The sequence below is a fragment of the Panicum hallii genome, chromosome 4 (assembly GCF_002211085.1).
Source record: "Panicum hallii strain FIL2 chromosome 4, PHallii_v3.1, whole genome shotgun sequence".
NCBI lineage: Eukaryota > Viridiplantae > Streptophyta > Magnoliopsida > Poales > Poaceae > Panicum > Panicum hallii.
The window spans coordinates 50,212,924-50,232,474 of record NC_038045.1 but is presented as its reverse complement, the minus strand read 5'-3'; the positions used below and the strand labels follow the sequence as shown (position 1 = coordinate 50,232,474).

Here is a 19,551-nt window from a genome sequence, read left to right as displayed (position 1 = left end):
TTATTCCGTCCCATCTCCAAATATGGTCGTCAGGCTATCTCCACCGGCATCCGGTAAAACGACCTGTTCGCTATTTTGGGGAACACTGTAGCGTCCTCCATCGCTCCAGTGGTAACCGCTATACGGTGCGGTAAAATGGAGCACCACCTCTCCGTCCCGCACAGAGGATGCGTCCTCCATCCCGGTCGCGGGGCCCGCATCTTCGCCAGCTTCCGCGCGGGCGCGGGAGAGGCGACGGGCGGAGGGCGCCGAGGCGGAGGGGCGCGGGACGGCAGGCGCGGCGCGGCAGGGGCGAGGCGGAGGGGCGGCGCGCGGGGCCGGGGCGGCGCGGGACGGCGGGCGGCGTGGCAGGGGGCGGCGCGGGCGCGGGAGGGCGCCGGGCGCGTCAGGGGAGCGGCGGGCGGCGCGGCAGGGGAGCGGCGGCCGGCGCAGGAGGCGGAGGAGGGAGGGGCGCGGGGGAGGAGGGGCGGCAGGGGAGGAGGGGCGGCAGGGGAGGCGCGGAGGAGGAGGGGCGCGGAGCGGCAGGGGGGCGGCGGGCGCGGAGGGGGAGGGGGCGCCGGGCGCGGAGGGGGGGCGGAGGAGGAGGGGCGCGGAGGAGGAGGGGGCGGAGGGGGGGCGGAGGAGGAGGGGCGCGGAGGAGGAGGGGCGGCAGGGGAGGCGCGGAGGAGGAGGGGCGCGGAGGGGGAGGGGGCGCCGGGCGGCGGAGGGGGAGGGGGCGGCGGGCGCGGAGGGGGAGGGGGCGGCGGGCGGCGGAGGAGGATGGACGGGCGGAGGAGGAGGGGGGCGGCGGAGGAGGAGGGGCGGGCGGAGGAGGCGGGGCGGGCGGAGGAGGGGCGGGCGGCGGAGGAGGGGGGGAGGAGGGGCCGAGGAGGGGCGGGCGGAGGCGGAGGCGCGGGCGGAGGCGGAGGAGGGAGGCGGAGGAGGGAGGCGGAAGGGCGGCGGGGGCGGAGGGGGGCGCGGAGGAGGAGGGGTGCGGAGGGGGAGGGGGCGGCGGGCGCGGAGGGGCGCGGAGGGGAGGGGGCGGCGGGCGCGGAGGGGCGCGGAGGGGGAGGGGGCACCGGGCGCGGAGGAGGAGGGGCGGCAGGGGAGGCGCGGAGGAGGAGGTGCGCGGAGGGGGAGGGGGCGCCGGGCGGCGGAGGGGGAGGGGGCGGCGGGCGGCGGAGGGGGAGGGGGGGCGGAGGAGGAGGGGCGGGGCGGAGGGGCGCGGGAGGCACGGCGGTTGGGGGTTGGGGAAAGAGCAGTTGGAAGATAGGATAGAAAATTGAGATTGTGGGGTATAGAGGATGTTGATAGAGGATGTTGTTGGAGTAAAAATTGGTATAGAGAATGAAGTTGATATGGAGGATGGAAATAGGGGATGGAATTTAGAGGATATCCCTGGAGATAGCGTCAGAGGCATCCATCCACCCGATCACTGCCGGTGTCTCTCCGTGGGTTGCAGCCGGTGACATTTCAAACGTGGGACCAAAAGTGAGACCGAACGGACGACGAAAACAAAGATTTTTAAAACAGGCCCACCCAAACACTCAGTAATGCTCTCTATTTTTTCAGTTCACAATGACACAAAGGGCTCTCCTTCAGATGGGCTACAGCTGGGCTGAAAACGGGCCACCGCGCCCCGTTTAGTAATGGGCCGGTTAGAACTGGCCCATCTCTTGGACTGGGCCTGAGAGAGCACGAGCCACATTTCACGCACCACGCGCGCGGTGGCGTCCACGGCCCACCACCGCGCACCCCTTCCTTTTCCGATCGCGCACACGAGGCGACGCGAGGGCCGGACGGAGAAAGGGCCGCGTCGCAACTCGCAACAGCACGGCAGCGAAACCATGGCGGCCAACCACTGCTTCCGCCGCCTCGCCTCCGCGTCGGCCTCGGCTCTCTCCCGCCGGTCGCAGAATCCTAGTCCCCCGCCAGCCCTCCTCATCCGCCTCGCGCTCTCCAGCTCCGCGACGGATCCGCCGCCGAAGGCGGAAGGAGAGGAAGCGGCGGGAGACAAGGGCGTTGCCGACGCCGGCGAGCTGAAGGAGAAGGAGGAGGAGGAGGAGGACGAAGACGGCGGCGTGCACGTGAACAAGGCCACCGGCGAGATCGGCGGCCCGCGCGGGCCCGAGCCCACGCGGTACGGCGACTGGGAGCGCGGCGGCCGCTGCTCCGATTTCTGAACTGCTCCTGCTCCGAAGCGATTCCCGCGAGGTGAGACCACGGGCAGCGGGTTATATACACTGTGCTGTTGGATTCGTTCTACGGTGATGCTAATCGTGTTAGTAATCTGTGCAAGGATGGTGTGATATACAACTGTTAAAACTGCCTTTTGCTTTGTTCTCTTGGGAATAAAATGAGTTGACAGTACTCGATTCAGAATGCTCAGAGGATCTCGGTCCTCCAATTTCATGCTGCTAGGATGAACACATGCGGTTATTTGGTTTCTGCATCCTCATTACATGTTCGGCAATTATAAACAGAACAACGGAATGAAGAGCAGATAACTGTGATTTATTGAATTACAAGTGGGGGAATTCCTTCCTCCGGTTTGCGCCTCGTTAAATTGTATTCCTAGTCATGTTTTTCTCTACTGATTTTGCATAGAGCTCCCGTATTCAGAGTTGAGCCTTCTGTTGATAACTGATAAGCTGAGGGTTACTGTTCTTGGAGCGAATTGGGGTCGCTCCTTGTAGCGTGTTTCAGATTGGGGAACTGAAAGCTGTTGATAGTTGAGACTGTAGTGGCAATATGCATCGATGTTTTTATTCGGATCATTCGTCAGTTGGGTGTTGAGCTGTGTTCTGTCTGCAATGGCAAATCTTGGCCAGACGGCCAGCCGGTGATCCTGAAGACTGAAGTCTGAAGTTCAGAGTTTCCCCATGTAGAGCCATATTTGATGCTCGTATGGTCTGTAGCCTGAACCATGAGAGTCCTTGGCTCCTGGCTCGCACCACGGATTGTGGGCAACAAGTGATCCAGGTAGATGGTTATTAGAGTTCAAAGGCTGGCCGCTGCTATCTACCTCATGCTGGAGTACTAAACAGCATGGTCAGTTTCAATTGAATGGACATACCCATACTAGTCACTAGGCATTGCTTATCACTATGAACTTGAGTATACCAAAGCATCGATCTGTGCCACTATCTCAATCTAAATGCTGGTGATATGTGCCATTGATTATCTACTTAATTCGTATGGCCCTTTTGTGCGCCGCGATGTGAGCGCGTTTCTTCAGCAGTTGAGAGCCTTGTCACCTGTCGGGTTGGGTGACTTCTCCCGCTCCGTGCCATGCAGACTAAACACGGAGCTTTTTATCCGTTCCCATAGTGTTGCTAGGAAACAAATGGTTTCCGTTCCAAGAATAGGAAATAATTCAAAGCTTGCAAATTACAGCTGGGAAAGTCCGAAGGAACATTCCATATGTAACCCTGCTGGCGATCTCACTATAAACAGAATATCCAAAGCACCGTCCCATCCTCGTCGACGACTGCGTAGATCTCAAGTCCAATGGCGCCAGCCCGGCACGCGTCGTCGGCGATCATGGCCGCCGCCGCGGTGGCGCTCCTCGCCGTCCTCGCCGCGGCGCGGGACCACGATGCCTGCGAGACGGCGCAGCAGGCCTTCAGCGAGTGCGTGCCGTACGTGGTCGGGCAGGCGCCCGCGGCGTCGCCCCACTGCTGCACGGGCCTCGGCGACCTCCGGGACATGGGCGGCGGCGGCGTGGCGGCGCGCGCTCTGCGCCTGCGTCCTGTCGGAGGTGCAGGCCGCCGGCGAGATGGAACCCCGCCGCGCCGCCGGGCTCGCCGCCGCGTGCAAGGTCCCCGTCGGCTTCGTCCCGACCAAGCCCGACTTCAACTGCTCAGCGTAAGGGCGTCACGGTGTGCTCGCTGCAATTTCCATTTTGTTTGGACGCAAACAATTGGTGTCTCTTATCCTCTTCTCCATTTGATGCAGGGTTCAGTGAGGAGATCGAGGAAGGTTAGTGTACGATTCCACGAAGAACACCAGAGGAGATGGCATGAGAGGGAGAATGACAATGCTGTGTCGATCTGGTTGTTTCAGAATGAAGGCCATTTCGTGTTTTGCCACGTCATTTCAGTACTGCTTCATGTGAAACGTGCTTTCGAGCTCCAACGTGTCCTGCCTTTTCTTTTCCGCAAATGTCCCACTGTGCGTGAACACTTGCCCATTTCCTCTTTTTTTTTGTTAGAAGAAAGGAAAAGGCCTGCCGTCCAACAGCTTCATATAGGAAATCACGAAGGTTGTGTGCTCGTCTGGTTGCAGTCCTGAGCCAGGCAGCGATCCTGGCTCCAGGCCGACGAAATCAAGCGCCCGGATGCGGTGCCTGGCACAGGCAGCTTTCCTAGGGCTTGATCCAAACAAGGCCTACGTGCAAACAGAAATAGTCTCCAGACAGTAAATCAACACGTACGACACGTATTGCAAGCTCTTTTTTTTTGCGAGCTGGCCTGTCCTGTGATCCGTACGCACACGTAGGCATTGAATCTTCTTCCCAGACTCTGGTTGTTGTTCCCAAAGTCCAAGGTGTTTATCCGTTCATCAGCATCCATCAGGTCAGCTCTCGCACTGCAAGCCATCATATTACGTGTTACAGTGTATAACAAGCAGCAGGGAGTCATCAGCCTCTCCCTCCATGTATTTCGGCACCATATTAAGCTCGTCCATACGAACATAACTCCTCCTGCGTGTTCAGGAAAAAAAATTAATACGACCTTTCGGTCAGAACAAGCTCTGTTCTGCTTCTGCATGACAAGTCGACATTGCCCAAGTCAAGAGGCCGTTTGCTTGGGTAACAGCCCTGAGCAATTTCTTTCTCCCCAAGCCCATGTGAGCAGTGACGGATAGGGAGGGAAGGTCAACGGTCAGCGCAAAACGCAGGGGACATCGCCGTCGCCTGGGTGGCTATATCGCCCTGCTCAGGCCTCTCGCACTGGGTAGCTAGCGAGCAAGGTAACACGGCAGCCTCCACGACCCATCCCTCCTCCTCCTCCTCCTCCTCTCTCGTCTGATCGGAGAAGATGAAGCACCTGGTGGAGGTGGAGCCGGCGACGGAGACCGCCGGGCCGGCGTACCGGAACGCGCGGGCCAAGGACGGCCTCCTGCAGCCCCCGCCGGGGCTCAACAGCTGCTGGGACATCTTCCGGTGAGTGATGGATCGCCGATCGGCATATTCCAGCTCTTCGTTCGCCGCTCTCTCGGCCTTGTCAATCGATATCCCCCGTCAGCTCGCCGGCCGGCGAACCAATTTTACGCCGGAATGCACTCCGGCCGCCGTGCGTGTGGCATGCTTGGTTGATCAATCGCGATGCGGATGCGGATCGATCATCTTGTTTGCGCCGACCATACCCATACCATACGCATGCGTGGTCTGCTCCGTACGGCCACTGTTGGTCTTGGTTGTTGATCGGGTTCTGATCAGTTCTGACTTGGCACGCAGGACGGCCGTGGAGAAGTACCCCAACAACCCGATGCTCGGTCGCCGGAGCGTCGTCGATGGCAAGGTGAGAACGAAGCACTGCGAGCAGCTTCCCGTTTCACATTTCTTTCCTTCTTTCTGACCATTTGCTTCACGCTCTAGAAGGATAAGCTGTAGCTATCTAGAAAGTACCACCAGTATTATTCGATTGGAAGGTTGAAAGTTATCACCGAAAGTGACTTCCTCCTCTCCGTTTAGTACGAGTCAAACACAGGAAAATGGACGGTCGTCTATGCAGACGGTCGATATGATGATTGTGTAGTTCCGTACGTGTCATGGCGTAGAACAAGTCAAGAGCTCGTTTAATTTGAATTCGCCCATATATATGTATGCTCATATCTGATGTCAAAACCAAGAAAGCAAGCAAATATAGAATGAATAGTTTACTGGAAAAATATTTCTTTTTTTGATTTTTTTTAAAAAATGATGGGCTTAAAACTGATGCAGTGGTTTCTGAAACAAACTGCAGGCAGGTGAGTACACCTGGGTGACTTACAAGCAAGTCTACGATGTCGTGATGAAGCTTGCAGCCTCCATCAGCAAGTCCGGAATCAAGCAGGTAACTGACAACACTGCATGTTCTCTCATCCACTATCTCTGCACAGCGATGCACTTGCACACGCAGCAGCGACGCGCGCATCTGGTCATTAGCTAGTTCGTCGGATGCATGACTCTGCTATGATGATGAGCTGCCGAGTGCCAGCCCAAGTCCAAGCTGTTCGATACCGGGGGCGTTGCAATAGTGGTGGCTCTTCACCATCAACTCTGCAGGCAGGACATGATGGAATTGTTTACAGGGGATGGACGGGTTCAGAGATCTGAGTTGGTTGACCCAGTTGGTAAGGCAGCCTCATACTGCTGTCCGAGTTCATCATCAGAGATGTCAGAGCTCGATCATAAAGTCACTTCTACCTTGCTGAGATCACGACGAACTGACCGAGTATCACACTAGAGATTAACAAGTTCCGACCCTCTTTAGTATAGAGTTACAGTTTAACCTCCGTCAGGTTGACGTACAGGGGTGCATGCGTGAGCTAGCTGACTTGTGTGCTTGTTCCGCAGCTGAGAAAGTCCACTCTTGGAATCGTTTGACCGTGAGCTGCAGGCTGGCATATCGATCTCATCCCTTGATCTGTTCGGCCGGAGATATCATATTGCAATCGGCAAATCAGATTGCACAAGCCGCTCCATGATCCTTTCGAATCACACAGAATCCAAACCTGATCACGTCAAATGTAATTAAATATATATCTGAAGTGGCTTATTACCAATTTGTTCAGGGTGAATGCTGCGGCATATACGGCGCGAACTGCCCGGAATGGATCATCAGCATGGAGGTAACTACGTTCCAGTTTTTTTTTTACCTTTTCTTTTTTTTTTCCTGCAGCGACTGAAAAGAGCTTTTTCTTTTTTTAAAAAAAAAACTAGCTAGCTTCTGATTTTACATGTTCAATCTTGTTCTGCAGGCTTGCAATGCGCTTGGGGTTTGCTGCGTGCCGCTCTACGATTCCCTCGGTAAAAATGCTCACCGGCAGATCAACTGGACGGCAAAATCATTAGCAAATCAAGATGAGGCTGCGACTTATTAATTGTCAGTTGCAAGTACTAATCATCTGCTCCGATGGGACCCTCTATGTGCAGGTGCTGGGGCAGTAGAGTTTATCATATGCCATGCCGAAATCCAGGTCGTATTTGTGGAGGAGAAGAAGATCGCAGAGGTATGGCAGCTTGCCCCATCATCATACATCCCTTATCCAACAAGTTAAATTCCTCGGGAAACATCTTCAAACTAGCTGTGAAAACTTCTCCAGCTCAAACCAAGCCTTGGCATTTTGCGAGTTTCCTCCGAGAGAGGACAAATTTAGCTTTTACTTTTACTTCAAAAATTATTTTTTTATTTTACATTTTATAGACGATTTTCTTTATATTTGGATTTTCTTTATTTTTTTTTGCGCTTCGAAGGGGAAACAACGTAGTAGCTTTTCTCCTGTTCGGATCAGCCCAAAATGGGCCCAACAAAAACGATCCAGGCTATATGCATGCCACGGCTTGGTCGGGCCGAAATTAGATGGCCCAACAAAAGCTTTAGCCTTATGCTGCCGATCAGGCCGTGATTAGTGCCGGGCGGCGCCGCAGAAGGTGCCGCAGGAGTCTGCTCTGTGCCTCTGTCCTACGAGGAAGGCGAGGACGGCAAGCTCTGCCTACCGGCGGTCTCCGCGATGGCGAATCCTCCGGGTCGATGAACTGAAGCGTCGGGGTGAACTCTGATTTCCAGGTGTTGGTTTTGCCCCGTTCCTACTCCGATAGCCGAATAGCCCACCCTACAGATCGAAAAATGGATTCACGAAATTTGTTTCGAGGAAATGTGCCTGACTGCCTGCAGTATAGTGATTGTTGCAGTGCAGTACTACTGTTTTCTGGACTAGCTTTATAAGTATTTGACAGTTGTTTGTTTAATTCTTGTAATGGTGGCAGCTCCTGAAAACTTGCCATGCCACCTCAAAGTATCTGAAAAGTAAGTTCCTCCATAACATGATGTTGATTTTTTTATAACTAACATAATATTATTGGTTAGATGGTTAATCAATGTGGGCCTCATATGATTTTTCTCTTGCTTTATTTGCCAGCAATCATAAGCTTTGGAGGAGTCACTAATGACCATAAAGAGGAAGCTAAAAACCATGGCCTGTCCATTTTCTCTTGGGAGGAATTCCTGATCACGGTAAGCATAGGGCTTCTTTGGCCTATGTTGTAGATTACTAAGGTGTCCCAGTAGAACCTCATGGGTTGTTTGGATACTTTATTTTACAGAAACCGGTTTCCATTAGATCTCCGTTCTAACTGTCGGAAACTGTTTTATGTGAGGATAAAACCTGGATAAGGATTCCTATTTTTCCAAAGACTAAAAATAAGTTTTGTGACAAAAGTTTCCGAGTTTTTTATGTAAAATTAGATGATGGAAATGTAACCCACCCTCTGCAAAACAAGGTACTCATTAAGCGAGATCGTGACTAACTAACAAATCAAAATCGATTTTCCTAGAACCGAGAAAAAACATTTTTATTTAAGCTGATCTATAAACTCTTGTTCCAAAGAACCACTTAATAAGTACCTCAGGGTACATTTTTTCTGTTAAAAAAGTTGATATTACTCTCAATAAATTGGCAAAGAAAAAGTTATTTGCCTTATTTATACCTGAATCATGGATGCTTAATTTCCTATGTACTAAAGGTATGTGCAAACAAGTGATGTGTGAAGAACCACATCCCAAATAGTGAGTGGAAATTCAACATATCAGCAAAAAAATAAACTAGTACATGCCAAGAGCAAAGACTAGCACGTGGTCATAGTAGCAAACCTTTTCCAAATTTGTGTAGGTACATCATATCTTTCACTTAATCCAAACATAGATGTGCCTTTTATTTTACCAAGAACTCTCTAGTAGTTACTTAATCCTTGTTGCAAAGGCCCATACTAATTTTATCTAACTCGTGTTAGATATTGTATAATAGAAGTTTGTTTAGAGTCCATAATTTTACCATCATATTGTACTATGGAAAAAGATAAATTTGTGCAAGTGCTTGGTGCTTTGTGTTGATCAAGCTCAAGATTATCTTGACTCCTTGCACAAAATCTTGACTCCTTGCACGCTTATAGGGTGGCTCTCATCAAGTTGATCTGCCTGAAAAAAAGAGATCTGACATCTGTACCATAATGTACACAAGTGGCACAACAGGAGACCCTAAAGGAGTTATGTTATCAAATGAAAGCCTTGTTGTAAACGTTGTGGGCCCTGATTCTGTACTTCAGTATGTTGGTGAAGTTGTAAGTACATAATTGCAAATTTTCATTGTGAAAGAATTCATGGTGTCTTCTTGCATAGAATTCATGTTGGTTGCTCTCATTCTCTTATTGCAGTTTGATCAAGACGATGTTTATTTGTCATATCTTCCACTAGCTCATGTCTTTGATAGAATGTTTGAGGAAGTGTTCATTTATCATGGGTCGAAAATTGGATTTTGGCGTGGGGTATGATTCCTGAGTTCTCCTTGTCGACATTTAGGAAAAATGCATATTGATATCAGTGTTATACATATGTAGGATGTCAAACTATTGGTTGATGACATTGCAGCCCTAAAACCAACAGTATTCTGTGCTGTTCCACGTGTACTTGACCGGATATATTCAGGTAAATTCCAGATGTCAAGTGTTAACAATGAATGTTTAGCTATTCAATTGTTTTGTCAATGAATTGGTTCTAATTGATCATACATTGCCTATGAAGTAAACAGGATGATACTATTTTTCTGGGAATAAAATACCCTCTAACTGATTCAATTCAATACCCTGATATATCTGAGTCTAACAGTCTGTGATGTCAACATGTTTATACTACAGTTTTCTTATGATTTCCCAATGTCCAAAGCCATTCATAAAATTCATGCTTCAGTTGATTCATAATAGACGTAAACTCCAACTTAGGCTGCAATAGACCATTTTAGGTTGATAATGAGTTTATTTGTAGCACAGATAGTTGCAGCTATTATGAATATCATACTTGAATATCTGTCACAATTATATTTCAAGTTTAAAAACTGATAAGCATTAATCATTCAACTATTGAAGTCCTAAGGTCGTAGGTAATTTATTCCTGTGCTGGCTCCATCCTATTGAATTAAATAACGTTTGATGCATTTATTATGTTTACGTAGGTCTTACAGCCAAGATCTCTGCTGGTGGTATACTGAAGAAGACTTTATTCAACATTGCTTACAAGATGTAAGTTTGCATATAATTAGTACTGACACTGCTATTTCTTTTGTGAGGAGCGCTCAAAGCTTGCTGGATGGCCACTTAATATCTTATGGTGTTCTTCTTATGTTATTTTCACATTCTTTGTGGTTTTATTTTTTTAATTTAACCGTTGTCATGCCTGTGCATAAGTGCATCCAGTAAACTTTGTTACATGCATGATACAATTTCTGAGTTACTATAAATTAGCATATCATCAGGAAACTGGACAGCATGAGGAAAGGAATTAAACATGAGAAAGCGGCTCCATTCTTTGATAAATTAGTTTTCAGCAAGGTACAAGTTGATAATTCGATAGCAATCTTTTAGTAACTCACCAGATGTAATTGAAATTGTCGATGCAGCTTTGACAGTACATTGTTATGCTAACTCAATTCTTATCTTTAAGGTGAAAGAAAGGCTTGGTGGAAGATTAAGAGTTATTGTGTCTGGTGGTGCCCCTTTAGCTGTACCCGTGGAAGAATTTTTAAGGGTTGTGACTTGTGCTTATGTTGTTCAAGGCTATGGTATGCGTTTTTCAGTTTCTTTACTTAGTTAAGCACCTGAGGAGATAAATGTTTTCTTATTACAAATTGATGTTTTTAGATAATGCTATGCACGTTTTGATGTTTAGGACTGACGGAAACTTGTGCGGGCTCTATAGTTTCAATACCAAATGAATTCTCAACGGTTGGGACTGTTGGTCCACCAGTCCAACATGTAGATGTACGCCTCGAGTCAGTTTCAGAGATGGGTTATGATGCTTTGTCCAGCATCCCACGTGGAGAGATATGCATAAGGGGAAGTGTTCTATTCTCTGGATACTACAAAAGAGAGGACCTCTCACAGGAAGTCATGATTGACGGATGGTTTCACACAGGTTAGTTATTTCCATAACTTCAATATAATGTGTCAGTTAAAATTCTTACGCAGCTGGATATCATGAGCTTTTCTTTTAGATAATGTTTCTAAGTAAAACATCATTTGTTATGCAGGAGATGTTGGTGAGTGGCAACCAGATGGGTCCTTGAAAGTCATTGATAGAAAGAAGAATATATTCAAGCTTTCTCAGGGAGAATACGTTGCGGTGGAAAATCTAGAGAATGTGTATGGTGTTCTTCAAGAGATAGATTCGGTAAATAACATACTCAATCTCTCAAAAAGGCACCACCCTATTTTTTCAACTACATGATGAAATTTACATCTTCATTTGCTTTGTATGTTTATGGCACTTACTGAAAACTGTCAAGGTCATCTGATTAGGAAATTTCTAGAAACTACTAAAGGGTGTTATTTGGTTAGAATAAGCTCATTATAAGGCTAATAATTGTTGATGCACATACTGATTTTAAATAAGTTTCTGATCACTATAAATATTTGCTATTTCAGATCATTGCTCTATATGTTAGTATCGAAACTCTTACTCTCATCGAGAGGATGACACCACGAGTTGGTGCAATTTTCTGGTTTACTTCTCACACAATACCATACCAACCTGAGGGGTTGGATTACATATTTATAGCTGGTCAAGACAGCTAAGCATATGCCGAGATGCTAGTCTAAGATGCTAGTCTTAAAGCCAGTGATGCTTAGTCTAAGATGCTGCCCTAAAAGCTAGTGATGTTTAGTCTAAGATGCTGTCCTAAAAGCTAGTCTAAGATGCTAAATGCTGTCTTGGTTGGGGCAGCAAGACCACCATACCGGGGATCACAAAGACCAACGGTACAAAGACTTATCCCATCACTGTAATGTTTATCTAAAGCGAGATTATACTGAAATACAGTCCTACAATAGTAGTTTGTTGGAGCATCCAAGTCAAATGTGGAGTTATATTGTCCTAAATCTGTGAAGCAGGAAATTAATTCTCTTGTGTGGCTGTCTCCCATGTCCTTTTTCTTCCAACCATTTGATAGACATCCAAGGATTAATTTATTCTTCGGTATCTCTTGTATCCACTTTACCATATGCTCCACTTTTTTATGATTCTATTAATCTATTTCAGATATGGGTATACGGGAATAGTTTTGAATCGTGTCTCGTTGCCGTTGTCAATCCGAACCAACAAGTTCTTGAGCATTGGGCTGAACAACACGGTATTACTGGAAATTTTGCTGAGCTATGCAAAAATTCAAGAGCTAAAGAGCATATTCTCACAGAACTCACAAAGATTGCGAAGGAAAAGAAGGTAAACTATCTTGATTAAGATTAATACTATTGTTATGCATCTAGATTTCTAATATGCAAACAATATTTTAAATGATTGGCGTGCAATTTTTGCCTTGCCAGCTGAAAGGCTTTGAGTTCATAAAAGCTATACATCTCGACCCGTTACCATTTGATATCGAGCGTGACCTCATCACCCCAACATACAAGAAAAAACGGCCACAGATGCTCAAGTACTACCAGGTTAGATACCATGTCTAATTGTTCCACGCCCTAATTTTAGATTCGTCTTCTTGTTTCTTAATTTATAACCTTCTGGGTTCAAGTAAGACAAATCTCTACCCGCTAGGCGCTACTAATTTTTGTTTTAACATTTTTCAGGGGGAGATTGATGCGCTTTACAAGGGCTTGAAGTAAGGTGGCGGCATTGCTAGGCTGTCGATGGCTTTCATGTGATCCACCAATTTGCATTCATGTTATTTCAGCAGTGTATATTCATATTTGTGATTGTATGGAATGATATCCATGTGTTATGTTTGTGTGTACATGTAAACCTTACAAGACTATGCATTTCATACGCTTGGAATTAATGAGTGCAGTTGAATGTTTTGAATTACTTTGATTCTTCCCTGACCTTTGATCGCTTTACAATTCGACACAATTTACTATCAATTAGACTCGCTGGCATAGCGCTTATTTCCAAGTTCAAACACCGTTTATCTTTAGTGCCATGACCCTAATTGATGTAGTTGATAGCAAGGTGGAGAAGAAATGATTTTTAACCAATGAAGAAACGATTTTTCACGAACATGTAGTCCTGCCCCTTCACTAGACTGGGGGTATTTAACTATTTATCATCCTGACATCTCTTCGAAAACTATTTTTATTTTGGTTTACATATTTAACACTCATCTACGCGTGAAAATATTTAACACTCATCTACGCGCGAAGCTAATAATTTACTAATTTTGTTGACGTGGCATGACAAATTAGCTAAGCCAGTACGAAGGGGGTATGCGAAAAGACCCCACTCCAACATTGAAAGTGGGGTGCGCCTTTCTTCTACCTCCGGCTCTCTCTTTGTTCTCGCCTCCGCCTCCCTCTCCCCAACGACGCGTGCCAGCCACGAGCGCCTCCTGGACGAGTACCGCGGCCGCCCGTCGGGGCCCCTTAGAACAGCATCGTGGCCGCGGCTCGAGTGGGCAGCTGCTCGAGTGTCTCGGAGTAAAGGACGGGGGCGCGGTCGCCTACTCGCCTGTGCCCGCCTCAGGCCTCCCTCTCCCGCTCCTCGCGGCGGCCGCCCGGCCGGCGTTCGTGGCCGTCCAGTCCACCGTGCTGGAGGGGTACGACCAGGCCAGGTCCAACGGCTACGAGGACTACCGCAAGGACAAGCTACGGCGGAGCCCCTCGGCGATCGCAGCGTCGGGAACATCTGCTGCTCGACAATCACGCCGGGCAAGATCCCCGTCGACCATATCGGCAGCACACGGATGACGGCCTTCGTGTCCTCCACCTGCTGCACCGTGCACAGCCTCCACGGGTCGCACGCCTTCAGATATGATGGCGCTTACATCCTTGCCGGGTTCGTAAGCACGTAGGCCCGGTTCAAGTACCTGCGCCGTGAGCACAACCATATTAATTAATGCCACGCTTCACAATTAGCATCATGAAGAAGAATTCGGTTTTGTGCAGTGCCTCAGGGTCAGATTTTTGTTTGTAATAGTGTACCGTACCTTAGCTTGTTAGTGGGAGTCCTGGGCTTGGAGCCGGCCTTGTTGTAGAAGCTCGAGGCGTCGGCCGTCTCCGGCGGCATGGGCTCGTGGCGGTTCTTGTAGCTGGCGACGAGCACCTGCACGAGGCCGACGATGGCGCTCCTGTCGGCCGCCGCCTTGAGGTAGAAGGGCGAGCCGAGGAGGAACAGCGTGAGCGCGGTGACCATGAGCACGACGGGCACGGAGAAGCCGACGACCCAGCCCCTGGCATGCTGGATGTAGACGATGACGGTGGCCGCGAATACGATGGAGAGGCCCAGCACCGTGTAGTACTGATCTCCGCGCCCCCGCGGCCGCCAGGACGCCCAGCGCGCGGCGCAGGCCCTCGCGCATGTCCTCAGTGGCGGATCTAGGGGGTGGGCCGGCCCACCCTAACATTGGCGAGACAGCGAGCTGCGCTGCTGCGACTGCTGCGGAGGCACAGCGGACGGCGGCAAGCAGAGACTGAGACCACATCATTTGTCTGGAGATGGTCGCACACTTCCATAGGCCCGATCTGCGCTGCTGCAATTGCGAAGAACGTGTGGCCCGGCGGGCACCATAATCCATATCCCCGCGGCGGCGCTTAGAGATTGCGTTCAAAGCAATCGAGCATCCTCACCGCTTCACCGCAATTTGCTTATTTGCAAGCACCCAGCAGCAAGTTAACGGTAATTTGGGAATTTACGTTGCAATTTGGTAGCTTGCACATCGGTAGCAAGTTTGCGAAAACTTATGCCATTCGGTCAAATATGATTGCTGAAAATTTTTAACTTGTGTCATTGCAATGCATAATTGTTGTGAAACATGAAGAAATATGAAGGCACGTGATTTTTTTCTTTTATTGGACCACCCTAACTTAAAATTCTAAATTCGCCACTGCATATCCTTCCATCCCGGTCCATCACATCGAGGTGGGACGCGATCCGCCGGTGGTGAACTTCGGCCATCTCTCTCAAATTCCTCGCACCCATGGCAACACAACCTCCCTAGCTCACTCCCCGACGCCTTCCGCCTCCAACTCAGCCACTCCTTTACCGGTAATTTCAGATAGTGCAGCGCCATTGCCATCCAAGCCGAGCTCCATTTACCACCGATGCAGGACACCTCCAGCCCTCGTCCTCATCATCCAACCCCTCAAATGGAACCCAGTGAGCTCCTATTTCTCATGACTTCGCTAACTCGCAACGTTCGCCGCCATAGCACCGGGATCGCGGCCGTGCTGCCATGGCCGGGCAGTTCGAGCGCACGGCATTAGCCATGGGATCAGACGCGGGCATACCAATAGCGGGGTGCCGGATCCCAGCCCGTCGGCATCGGCGTCACCGTCGTGGCAATCCAATCCGTGCCGCTTCCACCCTTCCCCTTACTGGTCATCGTCGTCGCTCTTGGTTGGAGGTGGAAGAAGATGGGCGGGTCCCACCAGTCATAGAGATAGAGAGAGCGAGAGAGCACTGTTCTAAGGGTGTGATAAAAGATGCAGGGGCAGTCTGGTCATTTTATGTAGTTGATCCACGCATAAGGAGGCGGCTTGCCATGTCAGCAAAATTGGTAAATCGCACATAGAGTAGTGGTAAATATATAATGGTAAATATGTAAAAGGTGCCGCTTGTAAGGATGACAAGTATGTAAATACCTGTGGACCGAGTCGTCAAACGGAAATAAAAAACGACCTGCACTGTGAATCCGAGCCGTAGGCTCAAAACGACCTGCACTGTAAATATATAATGGTAAATCTCTGCCTCACCTCCCTAACGACGGACGTTTTGCAGCACGGCCCCCGGCAAGAAACCCCCGACTCCTTCCCCTAATCAAATCAAGGCCCTTCGTCTTCTTCCCCAAATCGCATCCCTCCGACTCTCCCCGTCTCCCCCACCCAAGCAGCCAAACCCTAGGTAGGGCGCGATGCTGGGCGGCCTGTACGGCGACCTCCCGCCGCCGTCGTCGGCCGGCGACGACGACAAGGCCTCCACGGCCTCCGTCTGGTCCAGCGCCACCAAGATGGCGCCGCCCACCCTCCGCAAGCCGCCCACCACCTTCGCCCCGCCCCCGTCGCTCCTCCGCAACCAGCACCTGCGCCCGCCCAAGGCGGCCTCCGCATCCACCTCCGCGGCTCCCGCCACGGCTCCCCCCGTCGTTACCGTCGAGCCCGCCCCCGCCGCGTCCTTCCAGCCGGCGTTCGTGGCCGTCCAGTCCACCGTGCTGGAGGAGTACGACCCGGCCAAGCCCAACGACTACGAGGACTACCGCAAGGACAAGCTCCGGCGGGCCAAGGAGGCCGAGCTGAGCAAGGAGCTCGAGCGCCGCCGCCGCGAGGAGCAGGAGCGGGAGAGGGAGCGCGAGCAGCGGGAGAGGGAGGCCCGCGAGCGCGAGGAGAGGGACTACCAGTCCAGGGCATCCTCCCTCAACATATCTGGCGAGGAGGCCTGGAAGCGGAGGGCGGCAATGAGCGGTGGCGGCGGAGCTGCTGCTGCGCAGAGGACCCCCTCGTCCCCGCCGCACGGGGATGGGTTTGCCATCGGGAGCTCATCTTCCGCTGGGTTGGGCCTGGGTGCCGGCGGACAGATGACTGCTGCCCAGCGGATGATGGCCAAGATGGGGTGGAAGGAAGGTCAGGGGCTTGGCAAGCAAGAGCAGGGGATCACTGCTCCTCTAGTGGCCAAGAAGACCGATAGGAGGGGAGGGGTTATTGTTGATGAGAGCAGTTCAAGGCCACCAGAAAAGAAGCCGAAATCCGTCAACTTTGATGGGCCGCCAACACGAGTTTTGCTGCTACGCAACATGGTAAATACCTTTTTCAGTAGTGCTACATCAATTCCACCATAGACTACATTTTGTTAGTGCATTGTTTTGTATGGATTTTTAGCTAGCATGATGATATTCCTTTCTAAGGATTTGGATCAGCCGATGAGTTTCAGAACGTGTGCTGGTCCTGGAATTATTATGCACACTTCTAAGCTTGCTGAGCAATTATATCACATCTACTACTGTCTGCATGTATGGTTTACTAGTAAACTATGTGTGCATAGGTAATCCTTTCCCATGATTTGGATCAGTCGATGAGTTGCAGAATGTGTGCTGGTCCTGGAATTAGTGTGCACACTTCTAAGAATGAATTAGCTTGTGGAGCCATTATATCACCTGTACTACTGTCTGCCTGTAGTGCCATAGTTACTTTTCTCTTGTATATCACTAGCCCTTTCCTTATCCTTGCCAAGTATTGAATGTGTTGATATCTTAAGTTTGTAGTTGAGAACTCTGTTTCAAACGATAATTAAAATAGTTTGGATTACATGATTTGCTTGGTCCATTAGCTTATAAACACAGCCAAGAGTAGCAATGTAAGATACCAGGCTTATATGTGAATCTGTCTGCATGGTTTCCCAAACTTTTTGTTTACAGTAAATGATTATTTAGACGCATTATTGGGGTTTTAATTCAACTTATTTCAAAGTTTCCAATTTGAGATCCCCACAGGAAGAAAGCCTAGTGCATAATGAATTCCATGTAGGATTTGACTGTAGCACTGCAATACACCATCTGATATTTGGATTTGGCAGTTGTCATGAAACCTGATTTACATGATTGAGGCTAATTCTGGAATGACTTCATTATCGAGCACACAGTGCTCACTCAAGATCATGGTAAATGAATTGATTAATCTGATAATAAATACTTGATTGTACATGATTGGTAGAATTCTATCTTGGTGTGACCCTAAAAGAAGTCTGAACTGTATGTCTGTTTTTACTGTATGAGTACTTGTGAAGTTATCTTGTTGAACTGTATGTCTGTTTTAACTGTGTGAGTACTTATATCACGACACTGCTTAAAGTCGGTGTGAAGCATTTTTTTGTGACTGCAGTAGAGGGGTGATACGTTAAAGTCTGAATTATTATTCATTTCCACTTACTTGAGTGGGCCTGAAATTGTCCTGCAGTATCTTAAACAAAATGCAAACTATTCTTATGCATGAGGATGAAACATGTGCAGGTTGGTCCTGGTGAGGTTGATGACGAGTTGGAAGATGAGGTGGCATCTGAGTGTGCCAATTATGGGACAGTGACTCGCGTACTGATATTTGAGATCACACAGACAGGCTTCCCAGCTGAGGAGGCTGTGAGGATATTTATACAGTTTGAGCGAGCAGAAGAAGCAACAAAGGCGATGATTGATCTGCAAGGGCGGTTCTTTGGTGGGCGTGTGGTGCAGGCATCCTTCTTTGATGAGGAAAGGTTTGGGAGGAACGAACTTGCTCCTATGCCAGGGGAAGTACCAGGGTTTTTCGACTAAAGTAAGAAATGCCGATGCGGTATCAGATCAGAGGTTCACAATTCTTTCTCGCCCCCAAGATGGATGGACCATACCAGTTGGATAGTTGTAGTTTTGTAGTAGCTAGTGCAGAGATGTACGCGAACTATTTTTGATACAAGCTGTTGCGTTTTTTGTGTATGTCATCGGCTACTGAACTTACGTGTGTTTGTACATGACCTTTTTGACAGCTTTCTCGTGCTTTACAGTGCAGTTATCATGGTTTTGATCTTTTTGAAATGCAGAAATCTCACGTCTTCGTGGTACTTTCAGTAGTATGCTGTCTGGTGGAGATGTAATTATAGCTCCTGACTATATTCTGAAATAATCGCTGGTATTCTGCAGAGCATGAAAAGGATCCCCATTCCGTGCGACCGACCGGTTTCTGTCTCCTGCCAGGTCGGCAGTCAGCGCTTCAGGCTCTGTGTCGACAAGGCACGAACATTCCTGTTCCAACTGAAAATTGGATTGTTCCTCGCGAGATCCCTACCTGTTCTCGCACGAGAATTGAATCGTTCCACCAAGATGTGCATCGAATCACAAGAAGGCTAGTCGCATGCTCATCCGAGGTAAGAGTGCAAGACAAGTTCGTCTGATCGATCCATCCCTACTCTGAATTTCTGCACAAAGTTCCTGGGAAGGAATCGTATTCGGCACTACCAGAAGAGCATTTTCAGACTGGCAACCTTACAGAAACTGTTCCCTGTGCGGCTGGCTGCCTCCTCTCATCCGGTCAAGCACCCGGGCGTAAGCACACGCTCCGACACTTGCGTCACTGTCGCCTGCTCTTACTCCCAGTCCAATACGCGGAAACGGGTCTGAAGATTCGATGCCAGTTCGTGTTCGTCCACCCTTCGCCGTTGACCTCCCCCCCCCCCCCCCCCCCCTCTCTCTCTGCCAACACGTACCATTCGTGGTCTCTCCTGCGGGGTCCTTTTGGGTACTCTGGACCAGTAGGATTGCAGGGTTGAACGGTCAGCACCCGGTCGGCACTGCCTGGTTTTGAATGTTCCTAGGTCTTCGTCTACCGAACTTTCCAAAAGCGATCCCTGGTGA

At 49.7% G+C, this 19,551-nt stretch overlaps 4 protein-coding genes and 1 pseudogene across 4 annotated transcripts; 4 read left to right on the top strand and 1 right to left on the bottom strand.

Annotated features, from left to right (window-relative positions):
- The first annotated feature begins 1,756 nt into the window (after window positions 1-1,756).
- LOC112889606 (flagellar radial spoke protein 2) lies at window positions 1,757-2,367 on the top strand. The gene has a single exon (XM_025956328.1). The coding sequence runs from the start codon at window positions 1,827-1,829 to the stop codon at window positions 2,160-2,162; it is 336 nt and encodes a 111-aa protein (XP_025812113.1). The 5' UTR covers window positions 1,757-1,826; the 3' UTR covers window positions 2,163-2,367.
- Window positions 2,368-3,317: 950 nt separating this feature from the next.
- On the top strand, window positions 3,318-4,490 carry LOC112889605 (annotated as a pseudogene).
- Window positions 4,491-4,940: 450 nt separating this feature from the next.
- On the top strand, window positions 4,941-13,050 carry LOC112889019 (long chain acyl-CoA synthetase 4-like). The gene is made up of 19 exons (XM_025955477.1): window positions 4,941-5,146; window positions 5,441-5,504; window positions 5,949-6,038; window positions 6,760-6,816; window positions 6,946-6,994; window positions 7,121-7,197; window positions 7,955-7,994; window positions 8,107-8,201; window positions 9,137-9,304; window positions 9,398-9,508; window positions 9,581-9,668; window positions 10,192-10,258; window positions 10,492-10,567; window positions 10,680-10,797; window positions 10,905-11,150; window positions 11,266-11,405; window positions 12,273-12,455; window positions 12,557-12,676; window positions 12,815-13,050. Exons 1-19 carry the CDS (start codon window positions 5,022-5,024, stop codon window positions 12,848-12,850), a joined length of 1,950 nt encoding a protein of 649 aa, XP_025811262.1. The 5' UTR covers window positions 4,941-5,021; the 3' UTR covers window positions 12,851-13,050.
- Window positions 13,051-14,000: 950 nt separating this feature from the next.
- LOC112890632 (protein NRT1/ PTR FAMILY 1.2-like) lies at window positions 14,001-15,249 on the bottom strand. Its single transcript, XM_025957486.1, has 3 exons — window positions 15,223-15,249; window positions 14,167-14,576; window positions 14,001-14,046 (listed from the first exon to the last, which is right to left on the bottom strand). The coding sequence occupies exons 1-3, from the start codon at window positions 15,247-15,249 to the stop codon at window positions 14,001-14,003; spliced, it is 483 nt and encodes a 160-aa protein (XP_025813271.1).
- A 760-nt stretch (window positions 15,250-16,009) lies between these two features.
- LOC112889020 (DNA-damage-repair/toleration protein DRT111, chloroplastic) lies at window positions 16,010-18,735 on the top strand. The gene is made up of 2 exons (XM_025955478.1): window positions 16,010-16,968; window positions 18,178-18,735. The coding sequence occupies exons 1-2, from the start codon at window positions 16,090-16,092 to the stop codon at window positions 18,475-18,477; spliced, it is 1,179 nt and encodes a 392-aa protein (XP_025811263.1). The 5' UTR covers window positions 16,010-16,089; the 3' UTR covers window positions 18,478-18,735.
- The last annotated feature ends 816 nt before the right edge of the window (window positions 18,736-19,551 follow it).

Coding starts and splice junctions, on each gene's coding strand:
- LOC112889606 (XM_025956328.1), top strand. CDS start 1,827: ATGGCGGCCAACCACTGCTTCCGCCGCCTCGCCTCCGCGTCGGCCTCG.
- LOC112889019 (XM_025955477.1), top strand. CDS start 5,022: ATGAAGCACCTGGTGGAGGTGGAGCCGGCGACGGAGACCGCCGGGCCG. Junction 12,456..12,556: donor AGATTGCGAAGGAAAAGAAG/GTAAACTATCTT, acceptor TTGCCTTGCCAG/CTGAAAGGCTTTGAGTTCAT. Junction 12,677..12,814: donor AGATGCTCAAGTACTACCAG/GTTAGATACCAT, acceptor AACATTTTTCAG/GGGGAGATTGATGCGCTTTA.
- LOC112890632 (XM_025957486.1), bottom strand. CDS start 15,249: ATGGCGCTGCACTATCTGAAATTACCG. Junction 14,577..15,222: donor TGCACTATCTGAAATTACCG/GTAAAGGAGTGG, acceptor CGCCAATGTTAG/GGTGGGCCGGCCCACCCCCT. Junction 14,047..14,166: donor ACTCCCACTAACAAGCTAAG/GTACGGTACACT, acceptor CTCACGGCGCAG/GTACTTGAACCGGGCCTACG.
- LOC112889020 (XM_025955478.1), top strand. CDS start 16,090: ATGCTGGGCGGCCTGTACGGCGACCTCCCGCCGCCGTCGTCGGCCGGC. Junction 16,969..18,177: donor TTTTGCTGCTACGCAACATG/GTAAATACCTTT, acceptor AAACATGTGCAG/GTTGGTCCTGGTGAGGTTGA.